At 37.3% G+C, this 27826-nt stretch overlaps 1 protein-coding gene across 1 annotated transcript; it reads right to left on the bottom strand.

Moving 5' to 3' along the window:
* Positions 1–466: 466 nt before the first annotated feature.
* Positions 467–23997, bottom strand: TBK1 (TANK-binding kinase 1). The gene is made up of 20 exons (XM_010182035.1): positions 23887–23997; positions 21985–22125; positions 21088–21217; positions 20318–20499; positions 19335–19495; positions 17302–17412; positions 15333–15512; positions 13611–13807; positions 11657–11715; positions 10369–10460; positions 9862–9963; positions 7303–7381; positions 6258–6379; positions 6057–6133; positions 5660–5699; positions 3244–3345; positions 3057–3153; positions 1941–2047; positions 1528–1599; positions 467–797 (listed from the first exon to the last, which is right to left on the bottom strand). The coding sequence occupies exons 1-20, from the start codon at positions 23971–23973 to the stop codon at positions 746–748; spliced, it is 2190 nt and encodes a 729-aa protein (XP_010180337.1). The 5' UTR covers positions 23974–23997; the 3' UTR covers positions 467–745.
* Between the last annotated feature and the right edge of the window lie 3829 nt (positions 23998–27826).

Raw genomic sequence — 27826 nt, 5'->3', positions numbered from 1 at the left:
CTTGTGGTGAGCAACCAGATTTCAGGGAAATTCTGAAAATGCTGTACTCTAAAAAAAAGAATTTTTACATTCAGTCTGACAACCTGGAGTGCAAAACTTCCATATACAGAGCAGTCAAACGATTGCAGACAACATGGCACCAAATATGGAGAGGAACTTTAAAAAACACCGTGAATTTGTTTTCTCAAGTAGAAGTGAGCTAACAGTTTGCATGTGAAGGAAAGAGAAATGCGTTTCCACTCTGCCTTGCCTGCGCTTTTAGTTGCTATTCACACTTATAAAAAGATCTCATTTAAAACAGCCGCCGTACTCTGCGATGATCAGAGCCATTCAGCTAGACTCCAAAATAACAGTGGTGGTTAAAGGAAATCCAAAACACCCTTTAGAGATTAGTCATACTTCTGCAAGTCCTCTTGCAATAGAGACTAAATTGCATTCTGAAAAGGGGTGATATTCGAAGCAAAGAAATGTCAATTTTATCAACAACACTTTTGCCTTTAGGACTTCATCAGAGATCCTTCAAGGGGCTAAAATCCCTGCCAGGAGTAATTCTATCCTAACATTGACCAAAAAAAGATATATATTTCTTTTATATTTACACATTATACATATTTACATTTTTTTAATACTACAGTTGTAGAGGGGAAAAAAACTGGATACAGATTTGGTATCTGTCTTTAAATGTCCCAACAGCATTTTTTCCCTTTGAAAAAAATTTACAAGTCCTCTTCAGGTCCTTTGAAAGCTAGATACAGTCCACGTTCCTCAGGCCACCATCCATAGTTAAAGCACCAAATCTAAAATGAAAAACCAGTATATTCTTAGGTGATTGATGAGATTATAGAATCAATCCTTAATTCATTCTCATTTATATATGGGTTTTTTCCTTTCCCTTGCCGTATGCCAACACACACATTTGTATCTAACTTTTGTACATGAAAAGATGACAAAAAAGCAGATGCTATGCTCCAAGTATGGGACTGGGGGTGGGAAACAAAACCAAACCAATTCAGCCTGAAGCTACGCTCAGCTCTACCAGCAATCTACCCTGAAGCTTTCAGGAGAGCATTATTTTTATGTATTTTATCATCACCATAAGAAAAAACGCAAAGTCAGTCTGTATGAGATAGTGACAATATCCCCTCAGGATTGTAAGGAATATGCTGGCTTCTTTCTTTTCACTTTATTTAAGCAGTCTTAAGACTGCAAAATCATTCATTCAGATTGGTGTAATTTCACAGTCGTTAAAAGTTAGGTCTAAAAGTGAGGAGTTAAAAGACACCACTGGATTGATGCAAAAGGACTGTGTTTAAATTCAGATTTAATCTGTCAGTGCAACAGATATTTTTATTAGCTGAACATAAATAACATGAAACAAAAATGTCACGACTGCTGTCAGAATGATCTTACAGTAATGTTTCAAGTTTCTGAATACTGTTTTTTTTTGTTACACCAACTGGATCTACAAAATGTACCAAATTAAACCTGTTTCTTGTATCAGCCCAAAAAGGGAAAACAACTGCTTGCCTTTCCAAAATGTGATTGTTTTCAGCCAGCTCTTTAACAACCCCTTCCATTTCTTCCTTTAGTTTCTTCATACTGCAGTAACGAGAAGTGAAAGAAAGGTTACAATTTTTATAGGGACAGTTATCTGCTATGATCACTCCCCACCACAAAGTTTTCAGCACTTTGTCATTACACACAAAATACGGGACAGATAACAGGCTGGTTATTTACTAAAAGTGACAGGTGATATATTAGTGTTGTTCCCTACTCACTTCCAAATCTGTACCATCACTTAAGCAATATAAAGTTTTTTCCTGCAATATAAAATTCTTGGTCTTAATACAGCAATTGCTAAGTCAACCCTATTTTTTTTTCTCGATTCACCTGTATAACAGATACAGAATATTACACCAATCCAATTATGAAATTCTTACCCAAGAGTCATTTCCACTAATGTGTTTGAGCTTGGATAAACTGTATTCATTGTATGTTTCATCCCACTGGAAGCTGCAAACATTTTCTGTGGCAGAGCATCTTGTAACTGTAATAGATAAAAAGGAAATGTCAGTTACAATGCAAGTTATCATATGTATTTTGATGTCCACCTTAAAATTCGTCTCTAAATCCTCCACTGCCTCATAAAATCACTACAACAGTAAGGTGGCCGATACTCCCCAAGCTGAGATCGTCATGGCAAGTTTTGTACTGACACAACCTACAGTTCCCTGATTTGTTCAACCTTCTTAACTGTCTCATACTTTCACAACAAACTCTCAAAAGGAAGAATTATCTACTTGCTATGTTTGTAGATATCCTAAGGCAACAAGATCTTAAGGTAGTGCTACTAAAATACAAACAAATAACAAGTAAAATGCTGCTCTCCACCACTCCTTAATTCCTTTTACACCTATCAGGTGCTTTTCTTACATTTATATTTCCTTTATAAAGAAAAATAGTTTTACTGCATGAAAATGCTCTCATTCTCTCAACTTTGAGGTAACTCTGCTATGTTTGCATTCTGCAGTTACTGTCCAAATTGTAACCAAATGCTTTCTTCCATGTCACCAGCAGGATTAGTTTAGCATGTATCCCCTAATTGTGAATATGGGAGGAAGAATTTTTATTTAAGAGTATTAAGCTAATCCTCCAGGCGCTCAGATACCATTATGATAACAGCTACACAGAACACTTCTCAATGAACCCATATGCACTTGCACACTTTTTCTGGGGGAATGCTAACACTACAAAAACACCACAAACCCAAACAAACCTTAGCAAAAAACCCCTCATCCACAAAATAAAAACCACAATTAAAAAAAAAACCAAAACCAAAATAAAAAAGCCAAACCCCAAAATTAAGTCAAGATTCAAAAAGCACTCACTCTCTACGCCACTCTGATATCAGCAATGAAGCTACAGTAGACCAAATACTACATCCATGCAGCCCTGTCTTTTAACATGACTGCATTAAATAAACACCACTGATATTAAACAATGTGGAATAGTTTTTTATCTATGCAGACATTTCATATAATGTTGAAGCATTCTACCTCATTTATATAATCCTGGTATTTGGACACTTCTTCTTCAATATCAAAACACTGGTTGGTGAGAGCCAGTAACTGCTTCCTTATGTGAAGCATTTTCCTAAAAGAAAACAAGTTTTCTTTTAAGAGCTTCCTTGTATAAAAGTGGTGCAGTGAACATTACCAAATATTAAAGAAATCAATAGCTTGCCTTGTCCAGTCCTCAGCCTTGTCCAAAAATGCATCGTATTTGCTGACACATTCATCTTTGAATAGAGCTATGGCTTTCGTAGCGTGCAAATACAGCTTCTGCCTGCCACACAGAAACAACCAGAACAGTGTTACACTGCTTGCAAAACCCCATTCCTGTAATTTACATTCTGAAACTTCGGAGAAAAGGCATCCACACTTGAAATCCCTTCAGCCAATCTGCTGTTGTAATGTATGAGAAATCAACACACTGCATGAGCTGACAGTTTATGTTTCAAAAGTATTCCCTAGCAGGGAGGAAAAAAATAATATTTTAAGCATTTCATTACAATTATTTGTACACGAACAAATGGTCAAACATCTTCTCAGAGTCAGTGTTTATCTAAGCAGGTATATTTAAAGAAAAGGGATTCTAATTGGAAAGGATAGAAATCCTTATTATTTTTCATTTGCCTTCTGCAGACACTTGAAACTTCCAGCATATGCAAATAATCCTTTGTGCTGAGTAATATACATGCAAGAAAACTGCATTTTTGTGTCAGCTTAAATTTATGACAAAAGGGAAAAGCATGCAGATACAGAGATAAGGACAGGAAAACAAAACAAAACCCAATTCTGGTTAGTGCTGCAGATGGCAATCCCAGTGTAACTGCCTTACCATGCTGTGCATTGCACCAGTAAGTGAAACTAAGGGATACTGGGACACTATTACAATCTAACACCTGCTTCTGTATTAAGTCTTGAATGACAGCTATTGGTTAATCAAATTCTGGCTGGAGTGTAGCTGCATTATCACCAGGCATGCATACCTGTCACTCAACCAGAAAAAATCTGACCTGAGTGCTGCTCTCTTGTCTATCTTGAGGTAAATATTACAAAGGCCAGTCTCTGTTACTAATGACACAAAGTTCTTAACACAAACCATTGCCATTTCTCTCTGGGGTGAATCAAGTAAAATGAGATGTACAATAAGATGCAGTTAGGATCTCAGAGACACTGGAACAGTCACAAGGAGACACTTGTGGTAGAAAACATACCAGTATTCAAAACCATGAACATGAAGCCTATTTATTTAAAGTTATTCACATATTAATGCAAGGATGCAGTTTGAATAGTAGAGAAAGCCCTAAAATTTCTTTAGTCTGCCCAGGGCAGTGCAGTTTTGAAGTGAGCTATGGATTGCATCCCAGTGTTTGCCTGTTTTCCAGCTGTATCCTTAAGAACATATGACTGGAAATTATCACTCATGTTATCTCTTACACATGAAGTTCAGTCCCTTGGTGTTGCAAAGCAATGATGTGTCCAAGTCTCTTTCAGTGTATTGAGATCTGTCTTACAGTTTTCCTGCCCCTACTGTCCTTTAACTTAAGGCCACCTCCCCTCCACTTGGCACTTACCCCATTTATCTTTCACTATGGAAAAATCAAGTGCTCAGTTGTGAGCGTATCACCACCTTCCAAATGTCAGCTTTCCATCTGTAATTGTCAGTGAAGCCACAGTAGTGGCAGCAACAGCAAGAATTTTTAGAAAATTACAGAAGTGGGGTCTACATTTATATAGTACTCAGGAAAGGCTAGGGAACCAACCACTCAACTCACCAGCCACTAGGAGAGTAACTTAATTACTCAAACACAAGTGTCCAGCATCATTTGAGATGCACAAGGATATCTGCCCTGCTTCCAACTGTCTATCCAGAAAGGTGCAGATTTCCCATTTATCTTGTGTCCTACCTCCCAGTCTCAAAGCGTATCTTGGATACCTAAGGGCAACTTAAATAGTATTTTGCATCTGTGTATGAGGAACTGAATCAATCCTGAGACAAGTACGGCAGCACGAGCACAGCAGAGGTTTACAGTTGCTCAAGAGTTAGGTCAGCAGAGCAAGTGAAACCTAACGGGAGTCTGGACACCCAGTTTACACGGAGACACTTAATGTGGCCACCTCTTGTAAGTGACAATTTTCAACAGGCACGGTGAACTGCATTAAAATATATTTTGCATGCTATATTTCCTGGAAAACGAAATCATTTCAGAATTTCATTCAGCTAGCCCATATTTTATTCATCTGTAGAAAATTATCTCCACCTTAGTTATAAAGTCATTTTACTCTTCCTGAGGGCTTTTTCTTCCCTAAAAATACAGGGAAAAAAAATGTACTTCCTATAATAGTTAGAGAACAGGTATTTCACATCTCCATTTAGAAAGTCTTTCAGTGAAGAATCTCCACTGCCAGAAAGCACCTCTTTATCACATGCTGGCACCCCTATGTATTTAAGATATTTAAAGGATTTTTTTTACAAAGCAATCCTAAAGAGGTTATAATTTACAATAAAAATCAACACAAGATGTTATTGGCAAGAGCACCTGAAGAACCTGAAAGCAAAAATGGTATTTCCCAAAGGTAACTTCAAAACTTACTTGTCAAACTTGTGAATTTGTTCTTCATTATAAGGAAGTCCTAGGATCAGAGCAGATGACAGACATTACCAGTTTAATTCTGTTAGTTGTATTTATGTAAAACTCCACTAAGTTTACTCATTTCCTATACAGTTTTCTTCTCTTATCCTGATAGGTAGAAGTGGTAATTAACTTTTTTTTTTCCTCCTCTCCAGTCTTGCAATTCAAATGTATGAGATTAATAGTGCTGTTTCACTCACGTGGGTTTTAAGACAGTATCTCACTATGAAAAACCTACAGACATATTCACTGTTGCTGACTACTTTCTATTTCTACCACAAATCTCCTAGTGGAGCCAGGACTGACCTGTCCTTTACACTACAGTTTATGTCAAAAGTGAATCAAATCAGTTACTTACTTCGTTCTGCTTTGTCCTTTTTAAACTGATAATAAATATCGGTGATGGAACAGAGCAGTGCCTGCAGCCTTTCTGGACTAGAGCGACAAAAGGAAGAAAAAGTATTTTATATACAAACCTAAGTACCTATTAATGAGCTTTATAAACTACAACTCAATGTAGAATTCAATAAATATTAAAATAACCAATACAGTTACTCACTTCCTGTCTTTTGGATGCATGCCTTCCTGATTTGCCCAGGTGTCAGCCAGTAAACCACCAGGAGAAAGTTTGGTTTTGATATCTTGAAGACTAGTTTCTATTGCACCCTGAGAGCTGGAGAGCTACGTAAGAGCAAGAAAGTTCAATCTTATCACTGAGTAAAGTGAAAAATTACTTGAGGCCAAAACCAGACTGAGCACGTTAATACTATATACCCATGTTACACTGACCTTTATTAAAGAAACATGCCCAATTATCTGCTTAGGCTTTGTTGAAAACAGATAAAACATGGTATTACTGAAGAAAGAATAATTTTTGATGTTGGCATTTCTATTAGTTCATATTTATTTTCTTTCAACAATAAGTTTCTACCTTTCATATATTCCCTATTTACTTCTACACTTGTTCTGTAGGTTTGTTAAGAATTCCTATAATTCTCACATCATTCACATAATGATAATTCTCATATCATCTCACATTCCTATAATTAACTCACATCATTCTTACCTTTCTTTCTCTGCAGGTTCATACAACCTTCAAACTAAAAATGCACTAATCACCTTTTGATTTTAGAATGGAGAACTTTATACCTGCTCCCAGGACACCTGTAATAAAAGTTACTTTCAATTTTTCCTTATTTGTCTGGAAACATGATGCAAATTTCAAAGCAGATCACTCTCAAGTGTGTTTGTGTATGTATCATTTTAGAAAGCCAATGAAGTGGTTTGAAATTCTTTAAAGAAAGGGAAAAAAACTTCAAAGTAAAATACATTTTGTGGTCATAATTTTTTACTCGATTTTTTAGAAAATAAGAATGTATTGTCAGGAACTTATTATTTTCATAACATTGGGCTAATAAAAGGATTTACTCTGTTTTCAGAAAGATACCTACATGTCAGTATGGGCATTTTAACAACCTTTGGCAGTCTAGAAATTACTTTGAAAATTCAGAGTTGTTCTCCACAGAAAAAGCTGTTATCGTGTATTTGGCTTTTTCTTTAGAAACACCATTCTGAGAATGACACAGGCTTTGTAAGGTACTTACACGCAACAGTTTTGTGTGTATCTCTGAAATTTCATCCACTTCCGATGCTTCCAAGTTGATCTGCATCAGATTCTCGTATCTGACCACAAAAAAACACAATTAAAAAAGAAAATAAACAAGCAGTGAATACATTCAAAATATTCCTTGAATCTAGAGAGTAACAATAACTACCTTCTTTTATATGAAATACAGTATCTGTCAAGCAGCAACCATGAAATACTTAAGTGGCCATTAATAATGGAAACATTTCAGTTATGTTCAACCTGTTAAAAAGAAATTTGAAACTTCCTTTCTTGACTTCTTTATTCTATTATCAATACTTGTACTCAACATGCAGTGGAAAACCATTTCCTCTCATTAAATAATTTTTAAAAGGTTACCAAACTGAAGTTACTTCAAGTAGTTAAAGACACACAACTAATACTCCAATGCACCAAAATGCTCTTCTACAGAAACTTGTTGGAAAGGCTGTTACCAAAACCTTGGGTTTGGTTGAGTTACCAAAACCTTAAAGGCTGGGTTAGCAGCACCATCTGTTCACATTGATACTTTCCATATGACCATAGCTCAAGTGCCAAATAAATCATTTGGGACGATATTTTTTCCTGTTGAGTCTCAGTCACATTTTATTTTTAAAAACATCAAAACCAGCTCAGCTACTTTCAAAAAAACACATACTTTGCTCAAGTTCACAATACTTTGCCTTTCCAAATAAAAGCTTTGCACTGTCATGCTTTGAAGCATAGCCTTTAAAAGGAAGGACAAGCAAGAGGACATGTCCTTTGCCAATTCCATAAAAGTCTTCTGAAGTAAAATAAACTGAAAATCCTGCCCCTTCGTAAGAGGTTGAAAGACCATGTGCAAACACAGTAAATTTCTGTTCACATGAGAAGTACTCCAGTCCGCAATTTTTGTACTCCACTTAATTTTTGTTCAAATTGCTCCTCTGAGATACTGCTGAATTCACTCGAGTCACAAATCAGAACCTACAGTGGTTTCCTCTCAGCTCTAAGTGCCTTTCTTCTGTGGGGACATGGCAGAATGCAGGAAGCAGCTATATGGACCAAATCCATTGCAAACAAGAACCAGTCCTATCAGCTACTGTAAACTGGCTTGAAGGAGAGTTTGGATTACAGCCCCCATGACTTGTAACTACACAGGCATCCATAATGACTACAGACAAGCTGTTCAATTCGCACATGCATATATAGCTTAAGTCTATTCTTAAGTCCACTCTGCAAGCCCAATGGCTCTACATGCAAGCATTTATCATCCTGTGGGCATGACATTTTCAGAGCAGCCTGGAAGCAAGTTCTGAGAATCCTCTGACCGAGTCAGCATTTGGAGGAGAGTGGCAGTAGGTCAAATAGGAAAACATCTCCCCACAGGAGAATCCTATGAAGAGTAGGTTTGTATCAGACTATGTAAGCGTAATATATCTTAAAGACAGAGCTAATGCTGGTTCGTGGAAAGACTGAACAAAACACTGCAAAGACACTTTAAAGTGGGAACAAATGTCACAAAATTGGACATATCGTGGGACTTGGAGACGAAGCAAAGATCAAGAGAGAGCAAAAATGAAACTTGGAGGGAAAATTCAATTGCGCAATCCCATCTCCTACAGACAGCACTTCACTGAAAGAGGTAGAGCAGACGTCTGACCACTGGAAAACATTTGCTTCCTTGGAATGGAAGACAAGGGAAATAAAAGGCTTCTGTGGTCTTTGAAACTTGGAAGTCTCCTATGCTAAAAGACAACATTTCTTTAGATGATCCTTATTATTAATTTTGTCAGGTTTAAAGAAAGCACTCTAAAAAACTTTCTACTATGTAGCTCTAAATGTGTCCATAAAGGTAATAGTGAGATTGTGTGGCACAGACCTCTGTCATTTGAATTAACCAAACTAGACAAAAAACCCAAAATGGTCAGGCACTTGAAAAGCTGACAGAAGCAGAATTCCCAGTGCAGTTTACTTTTGGCACGCCTATGTGCATGCATTGTGATCTAGTGATATCTTAATGCAGCTTTGGTTTTTAGTTGGTGGAGTTTTTTGTTGTGGGTTTTTTTTCCCCCAGCTGCTCTATGTTATATTTCAACATTAAAATTCCTTCCATGCAGAAAATGCTACAGTCTTAAAGCTGTGAAAGAGGCAGTATTTAAAGTCATTCTTAATAAACACACAGAAGCAAACTCAGTGACAAAAGCACTAAAGCACTAATGAAAGGAAACCGACTTGATTCTTTGTCCAGGCTTTACTAGAGCTTCTAAAGTCAACAAAAGCAAATGAGCTGATTCAGAGAAGAAAAGAGAACAAGAACACACACAGTTACTGCTCAATAGTAATTACTTGTTCCTACTAGGTTAAGGAGCAAAATTAACACTCTAATTTGAGTAAAGCATATTACTAAACCTGCTTAAGTCATTGCCATCAGCAAATCCATGCCAATTCAAATTTAATTTTTCCATGCAAAAGCCCTGTAAATAAACATAACTTAAAATACTGCTGTCATTAAAGATAACAAAAAAATCAATGCATTCAGTGTAGTGCTTCTACTCACATTTTTTCAGCTTTCTCAATGTTTCTGCTGCAGAAATCCAGCCTGATGACAACCTCTGTCTTTTTATGAACCATTTCATTATAATCATCCTTGATTATTTCACTAAAAAAATGAAGAATTAGTCTATAACAAAAGCATTCAACTGCCAACTTACCGGCAATCGGTAGTACAATAACATATCTACAGTAATGGCTAGTAAGAATTGCTTTCAGTTAGAGATGCAATAACATAATCCTCATAAAACTATCTTGTGCAAGCTGCTCAATTGTACGGGCATGTTACCAGAGGTTAGACTTAAATTATCCACAGAAGAAAGTGAAGTTGCAAATAGCAAAACCTTATTGTCAGAAAAAAATATTTTTATTTCCTTAATGACAGAAAGGAGTAATAAATTCAGAAAGCCTATTCATATTCAAAGAGTAAAGATCACAAAATTATGTATTGATAATTAAAGCATATGTCAATTAAAAAAAGATAACACACAATTAAATTCAATCAATTGCTTACATTAGCCACCGTATTCCTTTTCGCATCAGCTCCTGGTAAAGTAGCAAAGAACCGGCAACTCTACAGGCATAACACACGATACCTGTTACTGCCTGGTGTGAAAAAACCAACCCAACATTAGTATTAATCTGGCATTCTCTTAACAAGTGTTTTGAGTCAATTAATCACAACAAAGCAACACAGATTAATAAAAGAAAGAGCAACATGTAGATGGTAGTTTAAAATGCATCACTTTGCCCAAACTTCAGTCAGGAGATAACCAAACAGTCATTATATGGAGGTAGAGCTAAACATGGTAGTGAGGTTTTCCCAGTTATGTCGAAATATCAGTTAGGGATGAACATAAATCTCCTACAAACAAAAATGATACCACTTACTCTCAGGATTTACTTTAATTTCTGGGAAGTCACAAGTATGTTTCTTCAGTAGTTTAGGAATTAAACATATACATATAAAAGAAACTTGTAAAAATGACACATTTTTAAATTCTAAGGCTAGGGACTCTCTTCATTCACTTCATTCCATTTACAAGTTTGCTGCATTATTTAGAATTGTGAACAAAGTTTCAGAAGTTACAATTTGCAATATTTTGAATAATTAATATCAATGGATGACTTTCTGCTCATTAGCTTTAAAGACTGTTGGTATTCAGAAACATACATTTTCAGGACTACTGTGCCTAATACAAGGCCCCTCAGCAGCCAGTATTTCCTAGGCATAGTATAAATGGTGGTCACAAAGTCAGAGCATGGCAATGTAGACATTGAGTAGTTTTAGAAAAATTACCAAAAGATTGAAACATCTCCTACAGATTCTGAAAACTTGCAAGAGAGACAACAGAAAAACCACTCTCCTGCAGACTCCTAGAGACGCGTCTCTCTTGAGAGAAAGGTAAAAGTTATTTTTCTTGTGCTAATTTTTGCACCATCACAGGGGATGTTATGAAACTTCTAGCTAACTTCATGACTCCAAAGTGGCAGGCTCCTTTTCCCTCCATCACTGGATCATGCAGTAACAAAGCACCTGGACTTTGAAAAGCTGCTTTTTGGGGTAGTTGTTTTGTTTTTGTTTGGTTTGGTTGTTTTAATATACAAATATATTTTGTATATCAAGTATAGCTTTAATAGACTTCTGGTGCCTTTGTTAACAAATACATTTCTATCAATCAGAATCCTCACTAGCATATTAAAAATGGTTTAAGTAACATCAATAAACTGAAAATGAAGTAGCTTTCATTTCAGTATCACTATGTGAGACAGGTATATAAACTAAAATCACAATTACTCACTTTAGCCATACTGGCATCCCCATCCAAGTCATAACGTTGATGTACTTTAGGAAGTAAAACTGAAACATAAAACAAACATCTGTATTTTCTTTCAGCTTTCAACAATCTGTGGTTCAAGGACTTCCTGAGATATGGTAAAACTTGTGTTTAATAAAAGCCTTGATAGATTTTTTTTCTTCCATTAACTTAATGGAATCTTTCTGAACCAATTAAAGCCTTTAACATTCACATCCTACAGAAAAAAGTCTAAGCATACTAGATATACTTAGCAGCCTAAGTATACTTTGTGTGATGGAAGTATCTCATATACAGGTTCAAAACAGTCAACACAACAACTGAATTTGGTATTTCATGGTTCTTCTAGTAGAAGGGAAAGTCAGCGATCCTTATGCAGCTGCTACATGGTGCTCAAATGCCTATGAAAACTGCACAGCCCTCCTTGTCCTGCTCCTCATCACCTCTTTCTCAGCCGAAAATTTCTATTCTATTCTATCAGTCCTTTCACCATCTTGTTGCTTTCCTCAGAACATGTTTTAGTGCTTCTATACTGAATTGGAAGGAGGAGTGAAGAGGGCCTACACTCGTCCAAATTTGTCAAAGCAAAAGCATCTAGTAAGTCCATGCAGAGGGATAACAATGATTTGGGTTCCTTTTGTTTTGTTTTTTCCTTGTGCAACATTAACTTTCCACTTGCTGTTTCAACTGCTACAAAGCACTGAGCAGATCTTTTCACAGAGTTACCTTTTAAAACTCCAAGATCTTTTTCCTGAATGCCAAGGCAGAGGCCTTCCTTAAGTTCAGACCGTTTCCCCTCCCCGCCCTGTACACTGTCTTCATGTGTATCTACATGGATTTTCAACTAACCTGTTACTGCCAAGCCTTTTAATATCACGTGGTCCTCACACATACCTTCAAAACCAGCCTTTGTCCTAAACACTTTAAATAACTCGGTATCTTCAGCCAGCTGTCCTTCACTTTCTTTTCCAAATCCACTTTTGAATGTGCTGCACAACACAGATTAAATGCAGATCTCCACTAACAATCTCAATGGAAAGTCCATTCAGAAAGCCGACCATTCTCTTCTTCAGCCCTATGTTTGCCCAATGTGGGAGACCGTTCCCTTTTATCTCATGGTTGCGTCATTTCACTGAGAGTCTTAAGGGCAGGACTTCACCAAACAGCTTTTTAAAACCTACATTAGCCTCTCTCAGCTGCATCTCCTTTGTTCTCATGCTCACAGACTCCAGAAAGCTCTGACCCAATATGAAGGCCTTGTTGATCCTTCCACACACAGCTCACCTACCCACACTCTTCAGCACCTCTGTGTGAGTGCCAGCTGGCCCAGCAAACAGAATGTAGGACATATTGACAAAAGCAACACTGAGCTTTCAACTGGAGGCATGTCCTCCAGCTCATCTATTACAAAAAATGGCTCTGGCACAGGGTTTGCTATAAGCCTCTCAAGAATAAATGGAAACAAAAAAATCTTATTTTTTTTTCCTGTTATGGCATTGCCTTATCTTCTAAGCAGAGATCAACTGTTAAGAACTCCTCCATTAACTGAAAGACTAACCACATTTATGACAAATAAATTAAAAAAAAAGCAAAACTTGAATTTCCACTTAGTGAGTAATGGAACAAAAGAATCAGCTTTGATTTACCTTCTATAATGTTCCTTTCTACTTGTTAAACAAATGTCACGCTTCAAAAAATTTCAGAACTCAATATGCACCACTTTATATTAGCCCACAAATGCTCAGGTTTATAGCACTAGAAACATTACAAGCAGCTGCTGTTTCTGTAAAAATATGCTGGATACTCAGCATTTTTGAAAAAAATTGGACTGCATACTTAGAAATTCAGCTAACAGATATAACAGACATAAATGATAGTTGAAAAACCCAAACTATTTAGAATAGATAGGTCTAAGAAAGGGGAAATGACTTTGATATACCTTCTTCATAGATTAATCCAACAATGTTCACAGGCTCCCTGCTTACTACAAAGATAGGATTCTCCTCAGTCGTTCTGGGGAAGTGCTGTGCCAATCTGCCAGGCTCCAGTATTAAACGCCGACCTTCATATATCAGTTCTTGATTCTGAGACGGTATTTTTGTCTGTTTGTAGACCAACTCATGAAATATAGCAGCTCTGTAACACAAACAATATATTCAGTAGCAGTTAGACTCACTACAACAGTTTAACAATTCAGATTTTGTATTACTTAAACAAAATCCCTGTTACTTCTGATCAGTTAACAACTTGTTTTACAAACAAAGCAAGTGACTTACAGGCAGAACAAAAATCAGCACACTGCTTCAGGCTCCAGGTCGCTCTGTTATAAAAATAAATGCTATTTCCTGCAGAATATCAAGCTTCCCTTTCTACCTCTGATTTTCCACCAAAGCATGTCTGTGTAAACAAAACTGCTTTGGCCTGAAGCCTGAAGGTCAGTAAAAACGGGCAGCACCAGATGAGAGGAAGGAAGCATACTTTAGTTTTCTCAGGCATACTCATTTCTTTAAAGGAGACGGATGGTCTCTCCAAGAGAATAGTCTGGTGTTTTACATGTCAAAAAGCAGAAACCTTAAATTCAGCAGGTAAGCTAAAACACAGCCAGATTATCTCCTAAAACAGCAGTGATAAGGAAGACCAAAGACACTTTAGTATTTTATTTCCAGCAATCAATGGATACAAGACATAAGAATTTACAACAAATGTCTTTTTCCTCACCAAAACACCCACATACAAACAAACAAACCCTCCAACAAAGAAGAGAAACCTTAAGCACGTTAACAGGAAGGACCAATTTGCCTCCTGTACAACACTAGCACACTGTCACTTCTTAATAGTACATCTAGTACAGAAATAAATATAAAGGTAAATAATAATAAAATAAATAAATAAAAATTAAAGTACAAATAGCAGTTTGAGCTACAAGCAAGATTTCTCTGCAAAAATAGGATTTTTTGCAAAAAAAAATATAAAAATAAAACCCAAAAATATAAAAGAATAAAAAACACATACTGAAAAAGGCCAGAACCATATTTAGACATTTGATGAAATAACTGTATCTGTTCACATATTAAAGAATAACACATGCTCTCTATTATTTGTAATAAGGCAGAGAAAAGGCACTTTTTTGTATCAAACTGTAAATCAGACTTTACAGCTTTTAACATCAGCCCTTAATGACCGTAAAGTGAACTCCATATAGCTCAGGATCCTAAACTGTACCAATAACAGCTTCAGAATCTCTGTGAGAGTTTTATGTCACACACAGATGTGCACATTTTGCACTATTGAGAACAAGATAAGAAAAGCGAGAGTTGAACACAGTCTCTGGAAAACTACTTTGTCAATAAGTAACATACACAAATGTGGATGAGTTGGTATCCATTAAGAACACAGACACAATGTAACACATAAAGGATTAAGTCTGTGTTCTGTCATTGATTATGACCAAGTTTAAGATCAGTTGATTTGACCTTCAACTATTTTATTTTTATTTTCGCTTCTATGCACTGTGGCTACACAGGAGAATTACAAGCTTTCACCTCCTCAGATAAACCGCCAAAGAAGGGTTACTGAATTTGTACCAACGGTGATCTGAGGTCACAGTACTGTTTGCCTGAATAAGAGCAAAGTAATGAAAACAGAGAAAGAGAACACTTACGTATTATAGCTGTGAATATAAACTTTGTGTAGGGTCATCTGTTGTAATGAAAAGATGTGGATTATTATTCGGTGCAGGATGTCACTCGTCTCCGCAAAGAACTGGTCAAATCCCCAGCATTTCTCCTGGTCTGCTTCAAGAATATTTGCAAGGACAGGTGTGAGCAGTACTTGCAGACCCCTAGAAGACACCAGGAAGAGATAAGACAACTTGGATCTACTTGATATTGGATCTTTTCACTTTGTAACCAATTGCAATACTTCATTTGACTTGTTTCATGAATGCAAATCTATCACCCCTTGAAAAATACTCCAGTGCTCTTTTTGCCCCTGTACTGAACAACAAAATGTTCAATGGTAATGTCCAATGTTTTTCATTAATACACATACTTGATCTCTTTCTCTTTTAGGCTCAACTATCAAATATTTTTTGCTTGGTATTCGACAAATTTCATGGACATTGGAAAAATAGCATGCAACTTTAAAAGTCTACATTGTAAAGCTAAGGTCACTCTCTGCCACTGTTGGGCAGTCTTTCACCCAGCTTACCTCACGCACTCACCACAGTTTATCACTTGGAAAGAAGCTACTGCTATTTATGGTTTGCTGCCTGAGCTGCTTGTGTGAGCACGCTATGTTGCTTTCAATCAAAATCAGCTGGGTTAGCAAAGACTCATTATTTAAATTTTCAACACTAGCAAAATTGAGATCCTCATTGAGATGGGGCTAAATAAGTACTTCACGTATGCACCTCAACTGCTGCAAAGAAAAACATGCAACTATTGCCTTACAGTTATTACTATTCTAGGAGAAAGGCCAGCTTAAATTTCTTCTATTTCTACTTTGAGAATCTGAATTGCAAAGAACTTTATGGATCCTACTCCTGTGTTAACATGAACAATTTCTTCCAGGTTTTAATGCTATGTATACATGAAACCTGAATCCAGTGGTAAAACCGGTAACATTTTGAAGCATGCTCCAGTGGCTTCCAAGCACTCTGACAGCCTTATCTGAGGTCAGTGGATGCTGTGCTCAAACTCGCTTCAGTACTAAACTTATAACAGCAAATACTGTTTAAATGCTGCTTGAAAATATTACTGTAAACAGATGCTTAATGAAAAAAATCTACTTCCTTTATTATTTCAAGTACTTAAATTATATGGAATATGCAAACATCTGAGCAGTATAATGAAAATACATATAAGTTGCAAGTTCTGCACACTATAAACTAATGAATTGATATAAACCAGACTTTCACTCTACATCCCTTATGGATTGACGTATTTGGCTTTCAAAAAAGTTTGTTTCTAGAGTCTGCGCACAGAAAAATTTCTTTCTCCCCTTACCATGAAAGAGTGGTAACGTTACAGTACTGATGAAGTCTCAGAAAGCTAAGTAAGTCAATGGGTTATGAGAGGTGGTTTTACATTGAGACTAGATCTTACATGGCTCTTTCTACTGAGTATTATGGTATATGAAGCAAAAATATGATGATAAAAGAATTGAAAAGATACTATCAGAATATGTTAAAATCTGCTGATGGGAAATTTTTTTCTGGCAAAAATGCAAGTCTCCGAACTGTCTTTTCTTATCATTTCCTTTGTACTGCCTGATCTTTGTAACGTCTGAAGTCACATTCTTGCAAGAAAGGGAGGCTCTAAATTCAAAGTTTATTAAATCTTCATACTCTTTTCTAAGGGTGAAGAAAATATACAAATATTCTTTCTTTCACTTATATCACTTCAGATTTTCAGGTGCTCGTTTGTAAATTAGCAGCCATAAAACTAGTTGGACAGATAGGAAGAAAAAACACTTGATAACCTAATAGTAGACTGTAGTGATCTACTGAAGAGTCCAAAGAAAACAACTGCAACAGTCAGATCTCTGTTCCAAAGACCTGATCCTGAGGGAATAACTGGAAAAGCCCAATCAAGTAGCATTGAAACATTTTGTGAGAGGTTCAAACTTACTTTGAAAGACTACAAGAAACAGGCATCTCCCAGCTCCACTCAATTGGTCCATTTTCTGCTTTCTGTATTCCAGAAATAGCACCAGAAGGCTTCCCAGTGATTATTTTATACCTGCAATACATTATAAAAATAAGAGACTTCAACTACTACGTTTTATACATCCACAGGTCTCATAATTAATCCTCAAAGGGGTATCAATAATACAAATCCAGACAACAGGTTGGCCTAAATTTGTAGGTGGTGTAATAATTAGGAAGCTTCGCTTAAAAGTTGACAGAGTATGGTGCTAAAACAGTAAACAAGGAAAAGGAAACACTCTAGGCTATGTTGGAGAAGCAACTTTGTTTACCTCAGGTTTAGGAAAAATTTAGAAGATATTTCAGGCATCACTGAAGGAAGTGGAAGCTTTTTCACAAGCATTAAATAATCAAAGTCAGATTTCCAAGGCAGTTCAATTTAGCCATTCAAATGACTAACTTCTAGCATGTTCCATGGCATTCAGTCACCACAAAGTCACATGGAGATAGAGAAGGGACAGGAGGTGGGCTTTGAGAAATTACTTTAACTTGGAAACACCTAGTAATTTGGATACAATGTAGCATTGTCTAACTTCCTATTGAACAGGGTAGTGGTTCTCAAATTACTCATGAAACCTATTGGGAGCAATAGGCTGTTTGCATCAGATTCAATTGTGCTTTCTCTTTTTGGAGGACGAGATACATAAGAAATGTGTTCCTTGCTTATCTCTCAAGCAGATACAATACCAAGAATGCCTGTAGGATAATCACAGGTTGGGCAATGCCTTAAACTAAGAAAACTGGAGTCAGCTTTGCAAGGAGTACCAGAGAGTACCATTGGCCTATTAAGAGTTCCCACATACCACGTTCCTTTATTTTCTAAATGCAGCACACAGAACAATAACAACAAAATAGAACTAGACTAAGATGAAATAGGAATCAATTCCAACCATGATCCATTATCATAGATAAAACTCCTGCTTCCCATTCAGGAGCTACCCCTGTTGTCTTCAGCCATAGTCCACCACCATGCTACTCAAAAAATGTCAGTCTCATGGGTAGTGCATGCATTTCAAGACTGCCTGGGAAGACAAACATTTAAAGGACAACAAAATTTGTAGCACTGAAAACTCCTTCAAAATACCAAAATTTTGTCTGAATATCCACCACACTGCAACACACCAGCCTAGTGCCATGGAGAAGGAAAGATATGTGGAAAAACATCAGTATTTTGGGGGAGCTCTGATGCTTAATTCAGGTCTAAAGGTGCCACATAGTAAAATCCTTGTTGAAACAATGTTTGTACTGGTTCTGGCTGGGACAGAGTTAACTTTCTTCCTAGTAGCTCATATGGTGCTGTGTTTTGGACTTGTGACCAGTGTTGATAACACAGGGATGTTTTAGCCATTGCTGAGCTGTGCTTACACAGCATCAAGGCCTTTTTTACTCCTCAAACGGCCCTGCCAGTGAGTAGGACTGGGGGCAGGCAGGAAGCTGGAAGGGGACACAGCCAGAAAAGATTACCTCAAGGTATATCCCATACCATATGACATCATGCTCAGCAATAAAAGCTGGGAGGGGAAATTTGCCAGGGCAGCAGCTGCTCAGGGACTGACTGGGCATCAGTTGGCTGGTGACAAGCAGTTGGGGTTTTTTTGCATCACTTGTTTCTCTTGGTTTCGTTTTCCTTTGGGTTTAGGGATGGGGGTTTTTTGTAGGGGTTTTTTTTGGTTGTTGATTTTTTCCTTATTAAACTGTCTTTATCTCAGCCCACGAGTTTTCGCACTTTTACCCTTCCAGTTCTCTTCCCCATCCCACTGTGAGGGAGTGGGCTAACAGCTGTGTGGTGCTTAGCTGCCTACTGAGGTTAAACCACAACAAAGTTAAAGAACATTTTCCTTAAATATTCTCACTATTTTAATGTTTACTACATGTGTGTAGGATTTCTTGATAAAAAACATTTCACAGACTGACTTAATTTATGAACAGATAAAATTTTCCTTCTAAATTACCTACATCACTTCCTTGTTTCTGCGAGGTCCTTCAAAAGGCCGGAAGGGCAAACTCCCTGTTGCAGCATGGTAAAAGGTCACCCCTATGCTCCACAGATCAACTGTTGCTCCGTACTTTTTCTGATGCTCTTTCCTCAAAACTGCTCGCTCATACATATCAGGGTGCTAAAGAGGAAAAAGAAAAACAAACAGGAAAAAAAAGTTAAAATCACTTTATGAACACTATAAAGAAGAAAATCACAATCTATCATTTCACGGCAAGATAATTTGGCACTCTAGACTTTCAGCTCTTTAATCAAAAAGCGAAGTTAGCCTGTATCATAGAATTTTCTTTAGTTACTCTGACAGAATATCACAAAAGTGTTCCTAAAGGTATGGTAGCCGCTCCTATTAGAGGTTTGCAAAAAATATTTAAAATTTAGCTAAAGATTGACTACTAGAATAAAACAGCACTGTAGAAGAGAAAGCCAGTATTCCTCCAGATGATTTTGAAACAGAAACTAAACCTTAAAAAGACCCATAGCAGAGGAGAATTATCAGTTATGATACTGCATGTGGGAAAACACAGCAGGAAGAAAATTATGCCTAAGATACTTGTACAGATGTTTCTCTGCCTGCCTCTCTCTGGTTAACTAAGGTATCAAGTGAATCTTAACTACACCTAACATCATCCAAGTATCTCAAATACAAACTGAAAAATACAGAGATAAAAGCAAAGATATTAATAACTAAAATACTGTTGTTCTTCCTTTCAAACAAGGCAACAGTAGAACCTGGACCTGGAAATTATTTAAAGGCTACTGTGCTCAGATCAGCAGAACTGGTGTAACCCAAGATGAAAAAGGTGGGAAGTTATAAAAACAATTATAATACAAAGATTTAAATACTAATTCCCAACTGTTCGACCTTCACCTATTCAAATCTCATCACAGAGGACCCCAGGCTCCAAACATTTCTCCAACAGAAAGTGAAATCATATGGGCTTACTAAATACTCTTCTGTGCCATAGAGAGAAACAAATTGTTCATCATCTTCCAGTTCCCTTGCAGCACCGAAGTCTGTAAGTTTGTAAACAGACTGACCATCTTCACCGATAACACGCATGATATTGCCTGGCTTGATGTCACGGTGCACTATTCCGTTCTCCCGGAGATGATTCATCCCAGCCACTTAAATAAGAAAAATAGCACAGAATTTACGTATGTATCTTAACACAGACTGCACAAGCACTGAATTGCAATTGAAGCTAAGAAGACATACGTGTTTACTTTCTCACTGGGAAAAGGGAACAAGAGAGGAAACCTAATTAACAAAGACCAGGACCAGAGAATATTGTAAGCATTTTTGCCTTTTTTTTTTCTTTCAAACAGCTACACTACAGTATTTCTTGCTCTCAGCAACATCTTTACCATAAAGTAGCAGAGGAAAAATTTGTAACAGGCAGGCACAAGTAAACCTCATTATTTTTCCAATTTATATTTCTGAGATTAATTATCACTAGAAATCAGACCAACATATGAGAAATAATCTTGAAACAAAAGAATTATAGCAATACTTTAAACACAAACAGCTTCTTAATGCAACTACCTATACCAATATAGACATAAATAAAAGATGTGACTCCATATGACCATATTAACTTGTTAAATTAGTTGACAGTCATTCAAATCCCTTGTCTCTTGCTGTTTCAAGACAAACAAAATAAGTATGAGTTTGTTTCAGTCAGTACATTAGACTAAAGAGCAAAGTCTACCTACCTACATCTCTCAAAACAATTAAGAACTCGGACTCTGGCAAACCAAAGGCATTAGATGGCTCCTCTAAAACTGTATATAGACTCCCACATGGACAAAATTCCATAACTAGTACTTTGTGTCTAGTTGTTGTCTGAAAAAAAATATTAAAAAAGTTAAGTCTGTGACTATTGTGAAAACAATGCCAGAAATTACATATAAGCACAATATGTTACTTCAAAAAAAGAAAAAGAAAATACGTAACAAGATCATAAATTCAATTCTGATGATCTTCAAAAGAAGCACAGGTGAATTTTTTATTGTTCCACATATTCTAAATTGGAGAGGGGCAGAAATTAAGGAAAATTCAAGCTCCAGGCACTTAGATGATGATAGCAGTATTGACAGGTGGACAAATGAGAAAACTACACCACAGAAGAGCAGAGGGCAGCAATTGTCCTTCTTTCCTCTTTACTAATCTCAGCATGTGGGTCATTTCAACTGACCAGTCTCAGTTGCAGCACAACTATTGTAATTTGTACCAACATACAGTTCTACATGGCCTGTGTCATTATTTTAGTTGGTTGCAAAACAAAAGCATAAAATTGTCATGCTATCAGTATGTAGGCAGTTAGATTAAAAACCCGAAGTCAAGATAAAGCTTGGGACAGTGGCTTCTCAAGACAGCTCTGAAGAATCATAACGTGTGTCTAAACACTGAAACCAAGCACAGTCTTTTAAGAACAACCAAAAAATAAAAGAAAAACAAAAAATGGTGGTGGTTGGGTCAGAGTATATCATCATATATGCTCCCATTCTTTAAAAATGTAACTTTATCCTCTATAGTTAAGGATAAAGTTAAAACACAGTTACTGTGGTTACTACCATGCATCTCAGATCACAACTACAACAATTCCTTACCTCCTCTTCGATGGCAAACAATTTGACAATGTTCTTATGATTTAGTTTCTTCAATACTTCAAACTCTCGCATCTGAACATCCACAGGACGAAGGAAACTTATACTGTTAAATACTTTGACAGCATATAAATCCCCAGTTTTCTGTTCAAAACAAACAAACAAATTACTAATCAAAGAGAAGCATAAGATTGTCAATGTACACATACCCATCATCCAAGCATTCTGAGATCTTCTGTTGTGCATGCAAGCATACTCAGATTAGAAACAGTTCAAAATACTATTCTGTGTTATGGTGGAAACCAAGATTCTTCTAAAAAAAATCTGTATATATTGGTTTAGTTTAATATAGACTAGAAGCAAACAGACTGGCAGAATGGAAACTCAAGGTTAGCCCATAAAATCTAAGTGCTTTTTAAAAAAGAAGAGCTAGCACAAGAAAGGCTACGCATCTAAGAATGACCCAAAAACTTAGCTGAAAAACCACTTTCCAGCAAGAGGTAAGCCACTTGCACAAATCAGTGAGAGAGACACACACACTACAGTTTTGAATCTTGGCTTCCCTAAGTTAAGAGACAACCTTTGAAAGCTGAATGTTGCTCTCTTTTTCTTTATTGTTCTGTTTCTATTAATAATGCAGTATTTTGCTTTTTCAAAGAAGGCAGTGTGAGGTGCTACATGCAAAATCCCAAAGCAATTCAAACCCACATAAGTGGCAGGACAACAGTTATGAACTTAATCAGAGACTTAAGTTCTCAAGTGGGACTAAGCACCAGCTGAGAGTGCAACTCCTGTCCCTCTTAGGGCAAAGTACCTCCCTGCACCCACTCTAGGAATAAGCTTACATGAGCAGTTTTGTGCGTGACAGATCCTTTCTAAGGACAAAGCCGCTCTGTGCCCAGACCAGGTGTGTTGTACAACGTGCTCACGTGCACTACTGGTGCCCCAGTAAAAGCCTTCTCCCACTGCCCATGAGCTGCAGGTCATGTGCTCGGACCAGCGAGGGCGATGAGAGATCCAACCATGAAACCATGAGCTTTACAGGGGAATCATTCCCTCACACAGAAAAGCACATTAACTGCTAAATTATTGCTTAGTGTTTCCTCATAATTAAATGCGGAACATAGAAAACACTGTAGCTTCTATATAACTTCATACCGATTTCACACAGACTGTCATTACTATAAGGGAACGTTACTTTCACAACTAGGCCTCTCTTCATTTTGTGAAACATATAACGAAATTCATAGGACTGGAATGACCTACACAACTAAGGTCATTTTAGCCCCTCGCTTAGGTTACAACATACACATCAGTATATCACTGACATGGCAAAACTGCTCAAAGATGTACTATTTTGTACTGATTACTGAGCACATGTCTCCAAGAAGATGGTGTCCTAGACAGGTACGAAGCATGGACTTACAGGCAAAGACTAACAGCAACTTCATCTCATACAATAACATGTTAAGAATATTTCACTTACAGTACAAAATCACAAAAATCACAAAAAATGGGTTTTAAAAGAACAAGGGGAAACTATGAAAAGATAATTTAACAAAGACATAAGTAGCATATCACATAATAAAACCTGGTAAGACTTTTATTTCTATTAAAATTCTTAAGTATGGAGTATTTTTTCCATAAAACTGAAGAATGGAGAAATGAATAATTAGTTAATGTTTTACAAGGACAAATAATACAATATTTTTAAAAATCTTCAGAAACAACGGTACAGAACTCCAGTGGATGAATACTAAAACTAAAATCTAAATATGAATAGTTACAAAGACGTATTTGCTTTAGGCCTAAATCTTGAATGGGTTTTTGCCGATTTTGTGATGTTACTCACATATGAAAAAATGTCCATTTTGCTGTTACTTGGATTAGTAACCCCTCACAAACCTTATGTCGTCCCCGGAAAACATTTGCAGTAGCTCCCTGTCCTAGAATGTCAGACATTAGCCAGAGGTAATTCGAAGTGCTCTGCATCTTTGCTCTTTGATTAGACAGCTTGCTTTTTCACCTTAAAAAGAAAAGGTTAAATATACCGAATTATAATTTAGTAAAATACACAAAAGAGACTTACTTTAATTAGAAGGGGAAAAAAAAGCCCAAAACCCAACTCCAAAGACATACAGAAATAACTAAAAACAACCAAGTAAAGGAATAAGAGGTGAAACAAAGAAACAAAACCAAGCTCAACAACCCAAAGTAATGCCACAGACACAACACCTCTCTGCATTTGAGGTCTTTACTCCTGAACTTTGCTTGAAAAATCAGCTGGAAAAGTTAAAGCTTTATAATACCTTTTCTGTTGTGCACAGATGTTTAAATGATACAGTAACAAAAACTACAGGAAAGAGTCAAAAATGCTGCAAAGGGTCTTTTGAAAATAAGGAAGACCTGTAATCAAATTCCATTGTATGGTGGATTTGTCAAAGAAGAGACATTAGAGATAACGGCTGATACGCATACAGATCTTTCATATCACTTCAGCTCTGGAAGTTCCCCTCCAGTACAACTGTAAAGGAAGTGGACTGACTACTTACAAAAAGCTATTTTCACATGAGCTAGATAAAAGTCACAACTAACACAAGTACTTCCAGCTGCTTACTAGAACCACCAACTACTACTGGAAGAAATTAAGGGACATTTCTCTCATTTCTGAAATTTCACATTTGGTACATCACATCATTTCTAGACAGACAGCCGGGCTTCCCCGCCCTTCCTGCAATGTAAACTGCCAGATACTCTGGTCTTCACAGATTCAAAAGAAAGAGAAACCAAAAAAAGTTTGATTAAATTAAAAAGATTTAAAAAAAATTAGAACTGCCAGATTTCCTGTCTTGCCAGAACAGCAGCAGATGCAGGTGAATACCCTTACATTTTTGGTTTAATTAAAACACTGATTTTGCCATTAAATCTAGTGAAAGGCTATAAGATCAAAGATGTAGCTTCCTGGGTCTAAAGAATCTGAAAGGCAGAACAGCAGCCCGAGCAGAGGAAGGTCCTACCACAGCAGCCCTTCCTCACAGACTGCAATAAGTGTCAAGAAACAGCTCACTGATACTCAAAAGAAATAAAAAAAAGCCTTTCCTGTAACTACTGGAAGAAGTATGACAGAATTTCCTGCGTGTGTTTATTACAAGGAGGCGGTGGCTCTTTCTGAGAGCTCCCAGGAGCACAAGAAGACAGCACCAGAAGCACAGCAGGAGAGTGGAGGAAGCCGCACACCAGCCAGCGCAGCACCACTTGCCCGTCCTGCTCCAGCAGCCTGCGTGCCGTTCCTGATCGTGCCCATGCCACGCCACAGAGGGGCAGAAATTTCCTCATGACTATGAACACATTTCTCTATGTGTGGCAACTGCAGGTTCCATGCTTTCATTTAGCTATTCGCTCATGTGGAGTTTCCTGCAAACCTGTCCCAAAACATCCAGGCAATTATACGTAGCATACAGAAGACAACGACACCGCGCAAAGGCCTGACGTTGCTCTAAACTAAATTCAGCGTCATGCAGCAACACCATTTTAAAAATCTAGATTAAGTTGTTAATGCCTAGAGAAGGGATTTCTTTCTTTGAGAGGTTTTCTCTCAAAGCTGAATCAAAAAACCCAACACCAAGCCCTTACAATTCTCTGTTAACTCTGACAATTTGCAGTAGTAGAATAAGATAACTCCTCCCAGCTGGTAACCACTGTAGGTGCCAAAGAGCTGTCTATGATGCAGATACAGAAAGTAAGGAAGAGGTCTGCAAGGAAACAACATGTAGCCTACTCTGTAAACAACTAGAAAAATCTCTACATTAAAAAATTCCTCATAATTAAAACCTTGCTTGTAACAAGCCAGCTGGCTCATCAGCAGTAAATAAGTATTTTGTCATTTATTTCAAAGCAGCATTTGTAAGACCCATACCAAGATGCAGAAACATAACAAATCCTTTCTAAGCAGACAGAAAGTGTGCAGAAGGCTCAGTTTCTTCACTGAGGCCTGTTCAACTACTGAAAATTTTAGCAGCCTATTAGAGACTGAACTATTATGCTGCCCAAAGTGACAGAGATGATGTAGCTTATGTATAAGCTCTCTTCCTTCACCTTCTTACTTTCTAATTAAATTTGCATGAAGGTCAATGGGTGAAAATAAAACAAAAGGACAAGTCTGAGACAGATGAACTTGAGTATCATTAAAAGGATTAAAAAAAAAAACAACCAGCAAGTCATTAATGGGTTCTCAAGGTCTGGTGTTTTTTTACTTGTAAAACTGCAGACATAATTATGTTATTATTAATCCAGGTACATATCCAGTGCCAAACCAAATTTAGTGTTGTGCCATTATGTTTTTTTGTCAAAACGGTATTGTGACAGTAATAACAAAGTCTACACTCTTTTAGCAGAGTCTTCAAGGATAAAGGATATCTTTAAAGGATAAAGCTCACTCAGTTTTCATTTTAATCTTCAAATTTTAATACATTTGATTCAATAACTTATATGTTAGACCTCCTTTAATACCTTTCCTTTCTTAGACTGATTCAGAACTATCTTTGCTAAACACTCAGCGTTTGTTGAGTTTTCTTTTTGCGTCTTTTATTATCTTCTTAAATCAATTAATTGAGTTTCATATTAAAAAAAAATATGTCTAAGCGCAAGATTGGTCCTGTCACTAGATTTAATGCTGGACTTTTTACTTCTTCATATCTCATTTCTGGTCATTAAGTCTGATACGATATGCATCAGAAGTTCCCCACACACATCCAAAGGCATTTCTCCTATCAGCAGTTTGATTTATTGTCTGTCATGACTCATTAGCATTTCATGGGTTTGGGTTTGGTTTTTTTTAAATATTTTTCTGCTTTTGGTGATGCTACTACTTCTTTAATTGTCAGCAGGGGGACTGTAATAGAAAAAGACTGCATTGCTAATGTGATTGTTTTTAAACTCCCAATGCTTTGAAGCAGGAGTATTGCCTGCTTCTAATCAATAAAGAACTTTGCTGTTACCTCGGGCCTGTGGGATAAGCACGCCAAGCAGGTATTTCCCCTGTCGAGAGCTGCAATGTACAAGTTCACCAGGCAAGTAGGGACAGACGATGAAGTTAAGGTGAAGGCTCTTTCTGTCTACGGGCAAGATCCTAGAGAGCTGACAGGCAAGGTGCCGAGGTTCCAAATGTTATGTTAGCATTATACAGTCTGCTAAATATGAAGGTTTTATACCTTCCTGTATGCCCCCTCTTAACACCTTGAAAAGAAGCTTCTCTCCCTTCAAAGCTCCTGCTTCGTACTCCTGCTTTCTTCATCTAACCTCCATCTGGGGGTTTCCAGTCAGTCCAACAGCCAGCATCTGACTTAATGAAATACCCTGCCCTGGGCCACACAAGGTGATGTTTGAACCCATACGAAGCAACACACATTCCCAAAGGCCTGCAAAACAAATGGCAAGCCTGGCTCCAGTGCTCTGCTCATCACCACTACTCTCGGTGTTTCCAGTCCGTAATGGGGGAAGAGGACTTGGCCTCTGTCAGGAAGGGCAGCTTCTGGAAAGCTATGGAGGGCCACAGGCTCGCCAGAGCAACCCTGCCAGCCTCACACACACAGAAATGTGAGGTACGGAGAGCACAGTACAGGAGATCATCTCCACAGTAGGACATCCTTCCTGAGGTGAAAGTTTAACAACTTCTACAACCACGGAGGCGGCGCCGCTACCTGAGGAAAGCTTTACACAAACCGCTGGCAAAGACACGCTTCGCTTGGCTTCCCCCCAACACACTTCCAGATATTTTGACAGGTCGGCGACCTGCCGACATCCACAGGGATAAAAGCCATCAAGACCGGGGCAAGGGACGAGCCCT

The sequence above is a fragment of the Mesitornis unicolor genome, unplaced genomic scaffold (genome assembly GCF_000695765.1).
Source record: "Mesitornis unicolor isolate BGI_N332 unplaced genomic scaffold, ASM69576v1 scaffold35863, whole genome shotgun sequence".
Classification (NCBI taxonomy): domain Eukaryota; kingdom Metazoa; phylum Chordata; class Aves; order Mesitornithiformes; family Mesitornithidae; genus Mesitornis; species Mesitornis unicolor.
The sequence above is the reverse complement of the archived record's forward strand: the minus strand, read 5'-3'. Positions and strand labels throughout refer to the sequence as shown.